The 17,283-nt window shown below is 58.0% G+C and overlaps 2 protein-coding genes across 2 annotated transcripts; both read right to left on the bottom strand.

Annotated features, from left to right (window-relative positions):
* Positions 1-1,590: 1,590 nt before the first annotated feature.
* On the bottom strand, positions 1,591-5,552 carry BEST2 (bestrophin 2). The gene is made up of 9 exons (XM_047097165.1): positions 5,401-5,552; positions 5,188-5,282; positions 4,259-4,492; positions 4,008-4,162; positions 3,345-3,422; positions 3,017-3,169; positions 2,837-2,917; positions 2,491-2,645; positions 1,591-2,011 (listed from the first exon to the last, which is right to left on the bottom strand). The coding sequence occupies exons 1-9, from the start codon at positions 5,550-5,552 to the stop codon at positions 1,591-1,593; spliced, it is 1,524 nt and encodes a 507-aa protein (XP_046953121.1).
* Positions 5,553-9,451: 3,899 nt separating this feature from the next.
* Positions 9,452-16,033, bottom strand: GET3 (guided entry of tail-anchored proteins factor 3, ATPase). Its single transcript, XM_047097016.1, has 7 exons — positions 15,855-16,033; positions 14,867-15,014; positions 11,349-11,497; positions 11,111-11,261; positions 10,497-10,604; positions 10,210-10,407; positions 9,452-9,802 (listed from the first exon to the last, which is right to left on the bottom strand). Exons 1-7 carry the CDS (start codon positions 16,013-16,015, stop codon positions 9,671-9,673), a joined length of 1,047 nt encoding a protein of 348 aa, XP_046952972.1. The 5' UTR covers positions 16,016-16,033; the 3' UTR covers positions 9,452-9,670.
* Between the last annotated feature and the right edge of the window lie 1,250 nt (positions 16,034-17,283).

Genomic DNA, 17,283 nt, shown 5'->3' with positions numbered 1-17,283 from the left:
CCCTGCCTTATGAAGCTGTCATTTCTAATGAAGGGAGACAGACAATACACAAAATAGATGAAGGGAAAGTTTGATGTGAGGAGTGCCGCAGAGAAAAATACAGCAGACAGAAGTGATGGGATGGAGGATGTGGATTTGGGAGGTGGTGGTTTTAAGTAGAAGTCCCACAGAAGAGGCCTTACCAAGGAAGTGAGATAATTTAAGTAGAGACCTAAAGGAGGTGAGAGAGGGGCCATGTAGGTATCTGGGAAAGAATGACCCAGGTAGAGGGAACAGCACATGCATGAGGCTCTGAGATGAGGCCTTGCTTGGTGAGAAGGCCAGTGTGGAGTGAATGAGGGAAAGGGAAAAGATGTGAGGGCAGGGAGGACTTTAGCTTTTATTCTAAGGGAGATGGGAGCCATGGAGGAGTCTAAGGGAAGGAGGGACATTACGTGACTCAGGTGTTCACAGGCTCTCGGGCTGCTGTGGAAGAAACAGCCTGGGGGGTGGGGGTTAGGGCCAGAGCTGGGAGACCAGGGCAGAGAGATCAGTGGTCCAGGTGGGTAGGTGGGTGACACTGGGGGCTCTGGCTAAGGAGGGGGTCCTAGAAGAATGGGAAATGGTTGGATTGTGGATACAGTTGGAAGGCGGAGCTGATAGGATTTGCTGCTGGGTTGACGGGTGGGGGGAGTAAGAGAAAGAGTCGAAGAGGGCTCTTTTTTAATGTTTATTTTTGAAAGAGAGAGCATGAGTGGGGAAGGGGCAGAGAGAGAGGGGGGAACACAGGATCAGAAGTGGGTTCCACACTGACGGCAGAGAGCCCAATACCGGGCTCAAACTCTCGAACCATGAGATCCTGGTCTAAGCCGAAGTTGGACACTCAACCGATAGAGCCACCCAGGTGCCCCATGACTGGAGTTCTAAATTCAGGGGTCATCAGCATAGGATTGAATTAAGACCTGGGCTCTGAAGGGATATCTGAGAATGCAGGGACTTGGGGCAGAGGTGGCCTGGGGAATCATAAAACAGGAGTGGCAAGGAGAAGGCTGTGGTCTTAGGACTGCCTGGTACATTAATGAATGAGTAAAGGCATGGACACTGATGGGAGCATTTCAGAGGGCAGGGGGTGATCAAAGAATCTGGAAGAATTCTCAACTCTTATTTAGCCTAATACCTGGCAGGAAAAGTCGGGCTAATAATGTTTGGTCAAAAACCACTAACATTTTATTGAGCACCTATTATGCACCAACACTTTGAAGCCATCATTTCATTTCATCCCCATAACTCAATGAGGCAGGCACTCACATCTCCATTTTAAGGAAAGAATAAAGGCAGGGCAGGCTGATCGAGGCCTCTCAGGCAGGGGAGGGAGGGCAGCAGAACTGGGGGGGGGAAGGATGAACTGTTCAAATAAGCTGGCCCAGTGCCTGGCCCACACGAGGCATTCCAAAACCTAGGGTCAGAGGTGAAGACTGGCGCGCAGGAAGCGGGAACCCGTCAAAGTCGGATAGGTGGAGTCCACATGTGGCTTACGCAGACCCAGACTGCTGCCTCCGTGCCCTGTCGGGGTCTGTGTCCCTGTCCTTGGGGATCCAGTGCCCGCGGATCTCAGGCTAGACTCTCCTCCTCCTCGCCAATGGGGCTGGGCAGCCAGGGTGGAGCCGGTCCCCGGGGCGCCGGCATAGGCACAGTGGTGAAGGGCTCGGCGGGCCCGGGGATGGGCAGTTCCGGGCCAGGGGGGAACTCCGACTCCGGCTCCCGCAAGCCGGTGTCGAGCAGCGGGTCCCCGCAACCGCATTCCGGGGCCGCGCCGTCGGGGGCGCCTGCGCACGCGCAGCTGGCGGCCGTGGACGTTTCCGACACGCAGCTGTTCTTGCGGCGCAGCAAGGACAGGCGCCGGCCCAGCAGGCCTCCTGCGGCCATGCCCGCACCTACCGGCAGGAGGCGCTGCAAAAAGTCACCATGTGCCTCGCCCAGCGGCGCGTCCACGCCGTCCAGCCTTTGGAACTGCATGTCCTCTTTGGCCAGCCTGTCGAACAGTGGATCAGCGTTGCCACCTCGCTCCTCTCCTGCACCGACAAAGCTGAGACGCGGGCACGCTGCTCTTCCTGCCTCCACCCACCCCTTCGTCGCACTTATCCCCAAAAGACCTCGGCCCTGTACCAGAGCGCCTGGTTTTAGCCTCTGGCTTTGGCTAAGCTCGAATTTAGGTCTTAAAGCCTCAGTTGTGACTGCCGCGTCTCTGGCCCAGCCTCTGGCCGCCAGTCCAGTCCTCATAGACCTTAGCCCTTAGCTCGGCCCCCAATTAGTGGCGGGGTCCCAGACCTTGACCCAATTCCCTGCCTCCTGCCCCCATCCTAGTCCTCACAGACTTTAGGCCTTAGCCCCGAATCTCCAAGCTTAGCCTTTAGCCCTGTCCTGGCATCCCAGAGCCCCTTCGATCAGATCCTCCCCGCAGAGCCATAGGCCCCGCCTCCAAGAGGCCCCCCACCCGTCCAGCTGGCTCACGTGATATCAAAGGTGGAGCCCTGGAAGGAGGGCTGTTGCAGCAGGAACGCGGTGGCTGCAGTATAGGGGGCGCGAGCCTCGGCTGCGTCCCAGTACAAATCCTTCTCCAGCATGGCCAGGTCGTCGTACATCTCGTCCACGGCCAGCATTGACACCTGTGGGCGCCGACATGCGGGGGCAAAGCGCGGGCACCTCCGGGTGGACCCCTCTCCCCGCCCCCAGGATGCGTTAGGACTGTGGTGACCAAAGAAAGAAAGCCGGTTCAGGGTCCGGGCCGGGGTAAATCTTGGCGAGGGTGGGGCCAGGGTTCCTGTGGGAACTCGGGATGGACGCAACCGAGTCTTACCTGGAAGTTGCGGTCGATCAGAAAGTTGGTCTCAAAGTCATCGTCGTCCTCACCGAAAGGATTGATGAGCTGCTCGGCTACCTGAAGGGGGAGGGGGTAGCTAGGCAGAGTCCTGAGAACCCTGCCTGTCCCACGCTGGGAGTCCCTCCCTCAGGGCCACCCCACCCCACCCCACCCCACCTTGAGCCAGCCGGCATAGAAGAAGAACTGTAGCAGGGTGAAGATGGGGACGCACAGGTCCAGGTTGTGACCCTGGTAGCCCTGAGCCGGGTCCAGGAACTGGCGACCGATGAGGCAGGCCAGGAAGTAGCTGTACACAGCGATGGTCACCACCTGGGGGCGGGGCGGGTTACCAGGTCAGGGTTCTCCCAGTCTCAGGAGGGCTTGGAGAGACCAGGACTAGGGTGGGACCTCACTGACACGGGGCCTTAGCTGGTCCTGTTTCGCCGTGAGACCAGTGGGTCAGGGCCTCTGATGCCAGATTTAAACGGAGGCACGGTGGGGTTACCTGGGTATAGACAAGGGGTACGCTGATCCAGTCGTAGTGAAAGAGCATCCCACACTTGCCCCGAAACACAGTCAGCTCCTGGGTGCAGATACAAGTCGTGAGAGGGCCTGAATTGTGAGCTCACACTTGGGGATCAGGTGTGGGTACTTGGGATGGAGGTGAGTGATTACCTGGTGGCATGTGGGCGGGGGCTTCAGGTCTCCAGGGGGAACATTTAAATTTTTAGCTTTTTTGTGAGGCTTTTTTTCTTTCTTGAAGTTTGTTTATTTTGAGAGACGGAGAGTGCAAGCAGGGGAGGGGCGGGGGGAGAGAGAGAATGCCAAGCAGGCTCCACGCTCTCAGCACAGAGCCCGACGTGGGGCTCAGACTCACAAACTGTGAGATCGTGACCTGAGCGGAAATCACGAGTCCACGATTAACCCACTGTGCCACCCAGGCGTCCCTCCAGGGACAGACATTCAGTGGTGAGGGTACATCTGGGGTAGGGGGCACTATGTGCCTAGGATTCGGCCCCCTAGAGATAAGTGTGCACCCGGGGGCTGCTTGGTAAGGGTGTTGGGAATCTGCCTCACGGGTGGTGCGTGGCAGGTCGGCATCTGACGCAATTCCAGGGAGGTACAATTTCCCTGGAAGTTTCTATGAGTGACCTCCCGGCGGGCCCACCTCCAGCAGCAGTTTAAGGGCGCTGTTGTCGCGGATGCGGCCCTCGCGCCGGGCCTGCGCAGCCAGGTTGGAGAACCAGACGCAGGGCACCCAGTACTTGTTGTAGGACGAGTTCAAGTTCTCGAACTTCTTGCGCTCCTCGCGGGTCATAAACCCTGGAGCGGGGGGTGAAGTCCGGGGTTACTCGCCCCGCCTCCCGTCCTGGCCCCGCCCCCTGCCCGCCCCGCCCCCGCTTCGGGCAGGAGCCTCACCCGCCTCCACCACGTGGTCTATGGTGGGGAAGCGCTTGAAGACCGCGGTGCTGACCGAGCGCAGGATAAGCACGGCTGAGAGCCCGGCGTAGCGCATGAGCGTGCGCCGGTAGAGGCGGCCTCGCTCGTCGCGGCCGTGCACCGTGCCTGCCACCACGCACATGAGCGCGTCGGGCAGCGGCATGCATAGGTACTGGTTCCACCAGCGGTGCACCACCAGCGTCACATAGAAACCTGCGGGACAGCCGGGAATGGGGGGGCTCAGTGGGGATACTCGAGCCGGGTCGTGGGAAGAGGGATGATAGGGGGTCTGCATCAGAGACACCAGGAAGGCTCATCACCCAGACCTTGAGGGGCCACCTGGGTTGGGAACTCGGGGGTCTAGCCCTGAGTTTAGAGGGTCTGGAGCAGGCTGGGTCCTCCCGGCCACTTGCTTGTCACCTGGGACATGGGATTGGGATCTCAGTATGGAGGTGGGGACACATGCCTCTGTCAGGGGCACATAGGTCGTCGCTCTGGCCACAGGGAGCCACTTGGTTGGGAGCATGGGGACCTGAAAACGGGAGGCTGGGGCCACGTTAAGTTACTGACTTGTCAGAGGAATGTCCTCCAGGCTGGACTTGAGAGGGGGGTCCCTAGGGCCCAGGACATGTAGGGAGCCACCAGTAGTCTCATGCAGACACAGGTGGGAGACCCTGAGATGACCAGGGATAAGCCTATGGGTGACACGGAACTCTAATGGCTTACTGTGACCAGGTGACATCCAAGGTCTCTGGAATTGGGGCCACACCTGGCATGAAAGATGCAGAAATGGGGAGGTTTGAAGGGTTAGAGGGGGGGGCCAGAGGAATAGGAAGGGGGGGTCTCCCAAAGGCCTGGGAATGGGTTTCTCAGTATTAGGGGAATGGGGAACTCAGGAGAGAACGCACCCAGCACGAAAGAGACCGGGATGAGACTGGCATACTGGTCACAGTAAATGACGAGCTTCTCGAAGTAGCGCTTCTGTTCTTCAGTCAGCACGAAGCTGCGAGGGAGGGGGGCACGGGGTCACAGGCGAGCCTCCCTCCGGGGACCACCCAAGGCCCCTCCCTAGTCCCCTCTGGCTGGCACACCCCCCCACCCCCACCCCAGGGCCACCTCACCGATAGGCGGCACTCAGCGCCATGTAGAGCCCGAGGAAACAGAGCAGCTCGCGCCACAGAAGTTTGTAGATGCTCCCGCGCCACAGCAGCAACAACTTCGAGAAGCCGCCGAAGCGCGCGTTCGCCACGCGGGCTGTGTACGTGACGGTCATTGCGGCGCCAGGCCGGTCGCGCGCGGGAGGAGAGGGGGGGCCGGACCCGACCCCAGGCTGTGGGCGGAGGAACGGGGCCCCAGGAGGGGGCCGGGGGGCTGCGGGCAGGGGCAGAGAGGTGCCGGCTGGCTCAGTTTGGCGTCCCCTGTTACAGGCACCCCAGCCTCCTCCTCCTCCCTCAAGGGTTGCGTCCCTTGTCCAGGTTTCTGGGCTCTTCCCAGGCCTGCTCAGACCTGCCCTAGCCCTCAGTCATCCCCAAGCCCCTTCTCGCAGACTCTCTTCCCGGGACCACTGGTCCCAGAGCCTCGCGTCTACTCCTCAGGGGCCCTCTCTCTCCATCCTCCACCCCCAAGACCCTTGGGTCCACCGCGCAGCCTCAGCAACCCTCTGTGCGATCCCGTATCCCTTACCTGAGCTCCGTCTACAGCCTTCCCCACTCCGAGCCTCCGGCACCTCGGTTTCTAGAGTCTTAGGACTCCAGCCCTTGGGCAGCCTGGACCTCCTCCCTCAGGTCCCACCTCTGTCGCCTCTCCACGCTTCTACAGCCCCCGGTCTCAGCCCATCTTCCACACTCGCACTCCCTTTTGAAGCCCTTGGAAGCCCGATCCTCCAGCCTCCAGCAGGACCCCGGGTCCTGTCCCCCTGGGCCCTCTGCCTCAGGCTGGTCTCTCCCCTGCACAGCTCCCCCAGCCTATCCACTCCCCACTTAATTGCCCTGGCTCTGCCCCTTCACCCCTCTTCTGGACCCACCTTGACCTTTCATCTGTCCATGCCCCTCCAGCCTTCCGAGCCCTCAACTCCCCACCCCGAGGAGGCCAATGGAGACCCATCTGTCCTCCGGGTCCTCTGCTCCCCCAGGCCTCCGCCCTTCTCACCTGGTGGTGGGTGCAGGGACAAACGGGGCCAGGGACAGACTGGGTGGAAGGCTTCAGCGTTAGGTGGGGCTGAGGCCAGACCCTGGGGAGAGGGGGCTGGGGAGTGGGCGTGGGCAGCCCCTCCCTGGCCCGCCCCCCCTTGGCTGCAGCCTCAGAACTTTGTTTGGAGAAGCGGAGCCAGTTTGTGACCTGGGGCAGGGGGGAGCAATCCGCCCTGTCCTCCCTTGCTCCTCCCTGTCTCTCTCCCAGTCAGTCACTGGCAGGTCCAAGGGATCTTGGACCTAAGCTGGGGGAGGGGGCAGGGCCTGTCTCCTTCCCAGTTCCAGAGACACACACACACTGCTCAGTGAGGCTGTGTCATCCCACAGTCACTTGTAATCACACACCGTCACAAAGATGCATATAGAAACACACACCATAGACTCAGACCCAAGTTTAGCTTAACACAGCCTCCCACGACCACGGTAAGCCAGAGGGCTGTCAGTACACATTATCACAAAGACTTACAAAGTCACGCAAAACACTTAGCTCCACCCGTGCCCACACCCGTGCCCAACACTCAAATATAGGCAGATGGGCCCTAACCCAGCCGGCTGTCAGCTCTCGGGTACCCACATGGTACTCCAAACAGCCACTCAGGAGCACATGGGCGGGGACCTGGGACCCTGCATTCCCTCCTGATCCCCCCCCCCCCCCGCCATGTAACAGAGACACATGCAAGGTCACACAACCGCTAAGCAGACACCCCACAATGCCTTCACAAACACACAATCACACACACACAGGAGGTAGCACACATTTATTCCCGGTCTCTCCTGCGCCAAGACAGACCCGTGTTCACACGCCAGATACAGGAACACCTGCCCTCGACATCGTGGGACATAGTCCTGGGTCAGAACAGGGTCCTAAACACACCCATACAACAGAGACCCCTCCCCAACAGTCCCACAGACCCTTCTATCCCGCTGGGGTCAGGCCCATAACCCCCTCCCCCCCCCACCCCACCCCTGCCGTGAAACTCATCTGCATTTGCACATCAATGCATAGGACACTCTCTCCCCAGTGCTCCCTCGCTGTATTGTGTAAGCATCCCCACCCATACACACACCCCAGGTCTCAGATACTCAGTATTGCCATGAACACACAAGCTTAGGGATGCAAAACCTTGTCCCCGAATGTCGCACAGACGCAGACAGATGTTCCGCCTTCACAGACGTCTACGAAGGGGGTACTCCCAGCCTGACACAAGTAGCCCTTATCCCCAACATCAAACTCGTAGCCCAGCGTGGAAGGGTTCCTACCCCGAGGGGCACCCTTGAAGGCCCTCAAATTCACCATGTGCCCTAGGAGTGCGGGTGGCCCGTTGCAGCCCCACCCTGAAGCCTTGCCAGCCGGGACACTGTGTTCCCAGACTGGCATATGTCTGCCCCGCCCCAGGTAATTAGGAACTGGCCCGGGCTGGTCACCCTCAGACCCAAATCTCTGCCATCCAGCTGCTGGACAGCCTGTAAAAGGGGGCGAGGGGGTGGTGTTGCCAGCTTCAGGGCCTGGGGAAGGTATGGGCTTCAAGTTGACGGTTGGTTCCTGACCAGAGGCCCCCACTTCCTAGGATGCATCCTCACCCACACTACAGCTAGCCCCCAACCTGTGCTCATCCCCCCACTCCCAGCTCACACGTGTCTCCACACACTTCTGACTGCTGGACCCCTGCTGGATCCGGGGCAGGTTGCCCAGGCTAGCTCACATGCTTAATACTTGTAACGGCAAAGAATAACAAACACTCCCTGGCGGCTACGTGCCTGGTGCTGTTGCAAAGACGTTACCTACTTCGTCTCATGGAGTCCTTACAAGCAGGAGTATGAAATTGGTGCTTTTGGTATTTCTACATCCGGATAGGGAAACTGAGGCTCAGAGGACACATGCTCGTTCGTGGCATGGCTGATATTTGAACTCAGGCAGTTTGACTTGGAGCCCGGGGTCTCTGTCACAGGCTGCACCACCGTGTTTGTTTACAAAGGCCACCAGAACCTGTCCACACCTGCCGGCACACACCCAGTGGAATAGTGTAGGGGGGACACGTCTAGGCTTGTGACTGGGTTTCCCTTACACAAACACCCTGGCTCACCCATTGTCTGGGTGTGCACAGTCTAAACACCCACTTCCTGACTCATGCATGTCCTCAAGCACCCCCTTTCTGTCCCCTCTAACCAGCTCTGGCTTGGAACTTGCAAATAAATGGTCAGCATCACAACCAGTCTTGGGTCTGTCAACTGGGGAGGACATCGGCTGTCCAGGCAGTGGCAGAGGGAGCACGAAAGGATGTAAGGGACCCCGCTAACTGCCTTCCAAGCTGTTGTGAGAACCCTCCCAGGGTCTGGTGAATTCTGCCGTGACCCTGAACGGCCACCCTTTATGTCTCCGTTTTAGGGATAAGGAGCTCAAACTGCAGGAAGCATGTTACCTATAACTCAGCGAGGCTGCTCTCGAGACACACAGGACTTCAGGGGCTCACCTGGCCTGAGTCCTCTGCCATCCCGTCCCCTAATTAGCTCCCCTGTTGCAGCTCTGTGCAGCCTCGGTGGCAGAGGGAGCAGCAGTTGGGGGGTGGAGACTGTTAATCCTCAGTCTGGCAGGCCTAGCCTCTGCCCAGGGCGCCCACTAATTCCCAAACCAAACAGCAGGCAGTGCTGGGCCCGTGCCGGCCTAATCCGCTCCCCACCAGCCTGGGGCTGGCGAAGGGGCCTCCCCGTTCCCACGCTCTGAACCTCAAAGGAAGTGGGCAGATGCTCCTCTTCTATTACAGGTTTTAGAGCCCCAGCAGGGACACCGCTATCCATAGAGTTAGAAGAGGACACCCCCTTGCCGAAGATACCCTCCTTCCAAAATGGCCATCATAAACATACATCTCTATCAGATCTCTGTTGTGACTGGGTTCCTCTAGAGGTGCCATTTTTGTGCAGTGTACAACCTGTGCAACTGTACATAAAGCTGTCAACCCCCAACCCCTCTACATCAACATCCACAGTGATTTAAGATCATTTTATTGAGGGGCGAGAGGCAGGGAGAGGTGGGGGGCAGCTACAGCCCCCCCAGCCCCACCAGGGGGAACACACCTCCTCCCCGCCTCCCACCCCCCAAATGACTCCCCCTATGCTATGGGGGACTTTGTGCAAATTCTGCCCCGGGGGCGGGGGTGGGTGGAGGGTGGGTGTGAAATGGCAGCGACTGGGGCTGGCGGCAGTGCTACTGGGCACTGGGGGGCTTGTAGGGCTCCAAGAGGAGGGCAGAGAAGGTGTTGACCTTGTCCGCCCCCCGCACCTCGTGGGGCAGCAGCGGCAGCTTCACAATGTGGAAGTCTTCATACAGATCCTCCATCTGTGGCCAAGGCATAGGGCAGATGGCAGCAGTCAGAGGGCGTGGGGCAGGGACAGAATGTGGGTCAGTGGGAGGGGTCGGACTGGGGACCGCCCAGGATTGGGGGAGAATGTGGGGCAGGGGCTTCACAGGGTGATAGGTGGGAGTGAGACCAGTGAGGTCAGAGATCACTGGGCTGGACCTCCCCTTCCCCGGGGTCAGAGGTCCCCAGGTCAGGCCAGCTACAGTCCTTGAGAGCCAGAATTAGGGTGCAGAGCAGGAGGCTGGGGCAGAGGGTCAGAAGACGGGATGGAGCAAAAGGTCAGGGGACGCAGTAGAAGATGGGTGGTGCCTTGCTTGGGCTGGGCCAGGCCCCAACTTCCAGGGTCAAAGGTGTGAGGGCTGGGCAGGCAGTCGGGCATGCACACCTGGTCCAGGTACTTGGCCTGAATCTTATGGCGGGCCTCACACATCTTGCAGGGCTTCTCGGGGTCAGGGAAGACGAGCTGGTTGACGATGATGTTGTGGGTGTCAATCTTGCATTTGGCCAGCTCCTGAATCAGTCGCTCCGTCTCGTACAGGGACAGGAACTCGGCAATGCACACGCAGATGAAGGTTGTCTGCTCCTGCGAGGCGTGAGAGTGGACAGTGAGGGGCAGGTTCGGGCCCTGTCCCCGTCCCAAGCCTCTCACCGCCAGCCCGGACCGGGACTCACAGGGTCCTTGAACTGCTCGCTGACGGAGCGGATGACGGGCAGCGTCTCCTCCAGCTTGGAGGCCAGCTGGTCCGCGTTCATGTCCCCTAGGCCCAGCATGTTGCACATCTGTGGGGAAGACGTGGGAGGCTCACGGCTTACCTGGGGCACATTCCGGCACCTGAGCTGGGGACTCAGAAACCACCAGGGGGACAATCTCTGACACCTGTCAGCATTAAGGGGCCTTGAGCAGACCACGGCGGGGGGGGGGGGGGGCGTCAACCCAGCTCTGCTGTTTCTGGGGGACCGTGGCCAGGACAAGGAAGGTGAGGCCCAGAGAAGCGAACTGACTTGCTTGAGGTCACACAGCCGTGTCGCATCAGAGCGTAGAGCATTTGAGCCTGGGCCGCCGGGCTCTGGAATACGTGTTTTCAAACTCTGTCTGGAGCACTCAGTGGGTGGGGCAAGACGTGACTCCTATGGGGCAGGGGGACAGGCCGCCCACCCCACTGCGAAGGTCCATCCCTTCCGCTGGGAAATGCGGACCGAGAGGCCGTGGGTGGGAAAGGCCTCTGTTACTGCTCCTGTGCACGCTCTGACACGGGGGTGCCCGGACGCCCCGGGGCCCTGCCTGCCTGTGAGATGAAGGGGCTGATCTGGTTCTTGATCTGCATGAGGCGGCCCAGGCCCCGCTCCACGATGGTGGGGAAGTTGAGCAGCCTAAGCGTGTGGCCTGTGGGAGCCGTGTCGAACACCACCACCGAGAAGTTCATGCCCTTCACCAGCCTGCGGGGAGATGAGGGTCAGGCCTGTTTGCCCTCTTCTACCCCAGCCCCCCCTCCCCCTGCCCCGCCCCTGCTGGCAGGGCCTGACCTCATGACCTCTGCGTAGCTCATGGCCTCGTCAATGCCGGGGAAGGCGCTCATGGCCTCCTGCATCATCTTCTTGCCCATGCTTAGCATGTTGTCCTCCTCGAAGAACTCGTCGGGCAGCTCAGCCACGCCAAGGCTGGGGTCGATCTCCTGAAGGCCGAGGGGTCAAGACTCAGGCCGCTGCCGCCGCCGCCAGGCCCTTGACCCAGGCGCCGGGCCAGAGAGAGCCCACGGAGGCCCCGAATACATCCCTTCGTCAGGTCACGACTGGGGACACCCCTGAGGTGCCACGGCCCTGCCCCAGGCCACTGCAGGGCTTGTGAGGTCACACAAATGGTCAAACTATTTCACCAACATATGGAAAACTGCAAACTGTGATTGGCCCCCCAGAGGGAAGTCAAAGCCCACGGGTGGGCCCTTGCGCTGGCTGGTCCCCAACCAGGGCCCCGACCTCCTCCAGATCGTTCCTCGAACACGAGCCCTCCCTGACCATCCCATCCAATAATGAGGCCTCAGCTCCCCCTGTCCTGCCTTCATTTCTCCTCCACACCTAGCCCTTCCCGACGTGGCTTACTCGTCACGTTTACCACCTGTCTCCCCAACCAGAACGTCAGCACCGCGAAGAGAGGGAGTTTTCTGTCTTGTTTACTGCTATGTCCCAGCACCTTCTGGAAGTGTCTGGCACACAGTAGGGCCTCAACACGTATGTGGGATCCAAGAAGGGACGACTGTCCCTGGGGTCTCCGGTCTGCCCTGGATTCAGAGCCCCCCTCTCCACCCTCCTCCCATGTCACCACTTCGTGACTTCACAGGGCCCACGGTGAAGCCCCCAACTCGCTGGCCTCAGAGGTCATTTCCATGCAGGGAATGTCCACCCATCACCTGCTACAGACACACCATTACCGAGCGATTGCTAGTAAATGGCCACCTCTAAGCTCCCGCACCTGACTCTCTGACCTGGACCCCCTCGCCTCCTACTTCAGTTACTTAAACCTCTTTAGGCCACCTTGTCCCCACACCACTGCCTGCTTGTTCACTGTCAGTGTCCCTCACAGCTAGCATTCTTTTTTTTATTTATTTAAAAAAAGTTTTTTGCTTTTTGTTTTCAACATTTATTCGTTATCGAGAGACAGAGAGAGATAGAGCACAAACGTGGGAGGGGCAGAGAGAGAGGGAGACACAGAATCCGAAGCAGGCTCCAGGCTCCGAGCTGTCAGTACGGAGCCCGACGCGGGGCTCGAACCCACGAACTGTGAGGTCATGACCTGAGCCGGAGTCGAACGCCCAACCGACTGAGCCACCCAGGCGCCCCTCATGGCTAGCATTCTTATCCAGCCCGACTCCACAGAGTGTCTCTGCAAACATTCCCTTTTCCTCTGTCGCTGGCAACATCCCCACTCTAGTCATTCCCAGCTCTCTGATATGGCTGCACGGAGGTGAACATTGCGGAAATACACTTGACGAATGACTCTCACCTTGCTCCCCATTCCTGAGCACAGATCTCCAAAAGGCACTCAAGCCAGACAAACCCTCAGGAGTTTCTTTCTCCTCAAACCTCGTCCGTCCCATTCACCCCTGGCTCTCTGCCGAGACCAGTGCCGTGCCTGATTAGAAAAAGAAGCCACTGGAGCATCTGGGTGGCTCAGTCGGTTAAGCTTCTGACTTCGGCTCAGGTCACGATCTCGTGGTTTGTGAGTTCAAGCCCCACATTGGGCTCTGCGCTGACAGCTCGGAGCCCGGAGCCTGCTTCGGATTCTGCGTCTCCCCCTCTCTCTGCCCCTCCCCTGCTCACGCTCTGTCTCTTTCTCAACAAATGAAAAAAATGGGGAAAAAACAAAACAAAAACAAAACAAAAGAAAAAGAAGCCACTGGCTGCCAACACCCTCCTCTCTCCCAGGCTCCCCACGCCTTGCCCCTATGTCCTGGGTCTGTGAGCTGAATGGGGCTCACAGCCGCCCACCTGCCTGAGGACCATCCTTGGCCAGCATCCTTGCTCCCTCCCTGTTAGAGCATTTGCACCAGCCAACAAACTTGCTCTAGCACTCCCTCAAAAAAAAAAAAAAAAAAAAAAAAAAAAAGCCTCCTTAACACCCCTCACCCTGTCTCCCTCCGGCAATGGCCCCCTTTCTCAGCCCCCATCATGGCTGATCGTTCTCCCCACCTCCTCAGCTCAGCCACTCTGGGCAGGCTCTTGCCCTCACTCCCAGACTGGTCTCTCTAAAACTTAATATGCCTGCTGGAGCCCACAACTCCTTCCTGCCTCGAGTCCCTTTGTCCTCCTGGATTCAGGAGCTCACAATCCCTGGCTTTCCTCCCATTTCGTCCATGGCTCCTTCCTGGCCTCCCTCACTGTTCCCCCCTCGCTCTCCCTGCCCCTGGACCCTAAATGCTGACATGACCTCAGTTTGTTTCCGGGCTTCTGGGCAGTTTGTCTTCTCATTCTCCTCTACTCACACCGCTTTGAATACCATCCTTGGGACAATGACTCCCAAATCCACACCCACCTCTTCCAAGCTCACAAAACACAGATAACAAAGCCACTGCCCCGACGTCTCCACTTGGATGTCCCGGATGCCTTGGATTCACTGTAGCCAAAATGGAATTCCTCACTTGTCCCTTCAAAACCTGTTTCTCTCCCGGCCGCCACCATCCCAGCTGCCCAGGCAGCCACTAAGAGATGTACTTAATTCACTTCTTTCCCCATCTATTACAACCAAGGACTTGCAGTGCTTTACTCCCAAAACACATTTCAAATGTGACCGCTTCACCCAATATTCTGCCCCTGAGTCTAGGCTGCCATCATCTCTAGCCTGATCACTGGCCCACTCTCCTTGTTAGTTTCTTTGTTTCCATCCTTAACTTACAATCCATTCTCGGCACGGCAGCCACAGGAAGCTTTTCGAAAAATGCATCTGGAGGGGCGCCTGGGTGGCTCAGTCAGTTAAGCAACCGACTTCGGTTCAGGTCATGATCTCACAGTTGGTGGGTTCAGGTCCGGCATCTGGCTCTGTGCTTACAGCTCAGAGCCTGGAGTCTGCTTCGGATTCTGTGTGTGTGTGTGTGTGTGTGTGTGTGTGTGTGTGTGTGTGTGTGTCTCAGCCCCTCCTCCATTCGTGCTCTGTTTCTCTCTCTCAAAAATAAACATTAAAAAAAAAAACTTATAAAAAAAAGAAAAAGAAAAATGAATTTGGCCATGACACTGCCCTGCTTAAAACAAACAGCTTCCCATTTAAACTTGGAATCAAACATAACTGCTCCCAGTGGCTGGTAAGATCTTATGCCACATGTCTGTGATTGACCTGACATTACTTCCCCTCCCCTTGTTCACTAAACTCTGGTCACTCCGGCCTCCTTTCTGCTCTGCAAACATTCCTCACTCATTCTCCTGTGGGTATGTTAATGGGTGAAATTGGAGACATGATGCAGAATGGGCAGGACAAGGTAGCCGATGGTGGGTGTTCACAGAGAGGGGCTGAAGGGCCTTTGCCAGAGTGGGGAGCTGAGCCCAGCTTCACTCACCATGGCGAAGAGGTTGTCATAGCCTTTGACCTTGGTAGGCACCTTGGAGAACTTCTGGTCAAATGCATCGGAGATGTTGTGGGCTGGGTCGGTGGAGATGATCAGAACACTCTCCCTCCCCTTGGATAGCTGGACCGCTAAGCTGCAGCTGGCCGAGGGAAAGGTCAAAAGGCAGGGAGTGAGGGGTCAGCCTCTGCTCCCTAGGTCTGCAAAGGGTTATATAGGCCCCAGGGGCAGGGGACCCTGATCAGCAGGGACCTTGAGAGAGGAATATGGGTAGCTGCAGAATCAAGCCTTAATTCCTGTTGAGGGACCCTCTCAAACTTCACCCACTGACCCCTCTGGGTGGCTACAGTAGTGAGGTTCAGCTGTCTGAGTCGGTCTGGCCTGATGCCTGCTTCTTCTTTGTTGGTATGGAGTGGCACGGTCCAGCTAGCCTAAATCGACCCCGTGCCCCCTCCCTAAACACTAAGCTAAGGGGTCCCTTGCATTACCCGCTAAACTCAGGATGGTTCAGTCCACTTCTTCAGGATAATTTGCCCCAGGGACCCTCCCCCTCCTCCCAGCAGACGGAGATAGTCTAATCACGTGACCCCTCCCGCCTACCACCTCTACCCCCACGTGGCCTTGGAATGGCAAGGTTCACCCTACTAGGATAGTCCGCCCCGATGCCCCTCCCCCTACTTTGAGTTCACTCTGGTACATTCCAGCTGATTAAGACACCTAAGTAGTCTCCTGGCTCCCGTGCGCTGCGTTCAATGCAGTTCTGCCCTTGAACCCCAACGGGGAGGGTCCATCTCAGGGGGTTCCTGGCCTGCATTCGGCAGTATCTTCAATTTGCCCCAGGTAACTTCTGGAGTTTGACAATCAGGAACACGACGGCCCAGCCCCCTTGCCCGCTTGGGGTGGAAGAGCCAGTCCCGAGCCTCCCCTTCGCCCAGTGGTACATCCCACCCGTCTTCTCTACCCCCCGCCGGAGTTTCCTTACCTGCAGGTGGTCTTGCCAACGCCACCCTTGCCCCCGACGAAGATCCACTTAAGGCTGCGCTGTTCGATGATGTTGCTAAGCGTGGGCTCCAGCGGCTCCACATCAGGCGCATCCTCGAACTCCTCTGCCTCAACCCCCCACCCGGCCACCCCTGCCGCCATCTTGGAACGGGCTCACGTGATCAAGCGGAGCGCACCATGAAAAGCACCTACAGGGGAAATTTCCTAGCACATACCCATCAAGTCGAGGAGCCTGGATTAATTTCCTCATGGCCTGACTTTTAGAAGATAATAGAAGCTATATTTCTATTGTCTTCCGCTTCTAGGGTTCACTTTGTCGCCCTTTTGTCTATGTTTCTTCAAAGACTCCCCCTGCCGAGTTGACCTATTGGTACTTTTCAGACTACTCCCCTTCACTGATTGGACCTCAGGTCTCCTAGCTCTCCTTTCATTGGCTGCAGTTTTTTTCTCTCTTTCACCAATCATTTTCTCGTCCCGGTAGCCGCCAACCTCTCCTTAGCAACCAGCCAAACACCCAGTCCAGGCCCACTCCAAGAAGTTAGAGCTGAGGTCCGCCCTGGCCTGACTCCATAGGTTCAACTCCCTGTCGATCATTTTCCCTATTCTCCAAATTGGTTCCCGATATCTCCTCAGGTTCGTCTCCTGTGTTATCCAATTGGCTGTGAGCCACCTGGCTCTTGACGCAAACCAATCACAGACGAACCGATTAGTTGGCTGAAGACAGGTTCCTGGACTGCAAATAGGTTAGAGGGACAACTCCAGTTGTGGGCAGGGTCCGCAGATCTTTGTCCAGTGCGCCGTGCTGGGCAGTCCAGGGCAGGGACCACACCTGCAACTGCACTCTTTGTCGCAGAAAGGACCCTATTCCCGAAAACCTTCTTGCACTGTTTCCTGTTGGGAGGGGAGACTCCTTCGAATTCCCTGTTTGAACCTCTGTCCTGGGCAGGAATACAGCAGGGTCCCAGGCCCTTGGTGAACACTCTTAACCTTAGATAGACTACAGCCTAGAAATATCCGCGGCTTCACTTGAGTACTCCAGCCCCCCAAATACACCCTTGTTGTCAGATGGGGACCCCAGCTCCACGGAGCCAGCTGTGTTCCCATTCCCAAAGGAGAGCTCCATCTCAGAGGCAGATACACAACCCAAAAACTCCCCATTTCTAGTCGGGGGCGGGGGTCAGGCTAGATATGTCCTCTAGACCGAGATAGGGACCTCGGTTCCGAGGTGTCAGTTGGGTACACAGTCTCTGATGGGGTCCTTTCCCTCAGAGAGATTATCCCTGGTGCCAGAAGGGGATCTTAGCCCCGGAAAGCTAATGTGCCCCCAGTTTCAAGCGGGAACTTCACTCCGGAGAGCCAGCTACAGCCCCAGTCTCAGACAATGGCTCCATTCCCCGGGAGACTATGCG

Source organism: Lynx rufus, unplaced genomic scaffold (genome assembly GCF_022079265.1).
Source record: "Lynx rufus isolate CCGP_SWC_20201006 ecotype Redwood Valley unplaced genomic scaffold, mLynRuf1.p SCAF_4, whole genome shotgun sequence".
NCBI lineage: Eukaryota > Metazoa > Chordata > Mammalia > Carnivora > Felidae > Lynx > Lynx rufus.
The sequence above is the reverse complement of the archived record's forward strand: the minus strand, read 5'-3'. Positions and strand labels throughout refer to the sequence as shown.

Excerpts from the sequence above, each read along its gene's own strand:
- BEST2 (XM_047097165.1), bottom strand. The coding sequence starts at position 5,552 with ATGACCGTCACGTACACAGCCCGCGTGGCGAACGCGCGCTTCGGCGGC. Across the intron at positions 3,170-3,344 it reads TACCCCTTGTCTATACCCAG|GTGGTGACCATCGCTGTGTA; the intron begins GTAACCCCACCG and ends CCCCGCCCCCAG. Across the intron at positions 2,646-2,836 it reads TGATCGACCGCAACTTCCAG|GTGTCAATGCTGGCCGTGGA; the intron begins GTAAGACTCGGT and ends CGGCGCCCACAG.
- GET3 (XM_047097016.1), bottom strand. The coding sequence starts at position 16,015 with ATGGCGGCAGGGGTGGCCGGGTGGGGGGTTGAGGCAGAGGAGTTCGAG. Across the intron at positions 10,605-11,110 it reads TCAGCCCCTTCATCTCACAG|ATGTGCAACATGCTGGGCCT; the intron begins GCAGGCAGGGCC and ends TCTTCCCCACAG. Across the intron at positions 9,803-10,209 it reads AGGCCAAGTACCTGGACCAG|ATGGAGGATCTGTATGAAGA; the intron begins GTGTGCATGCCC and ends CCTTGGCCACAG.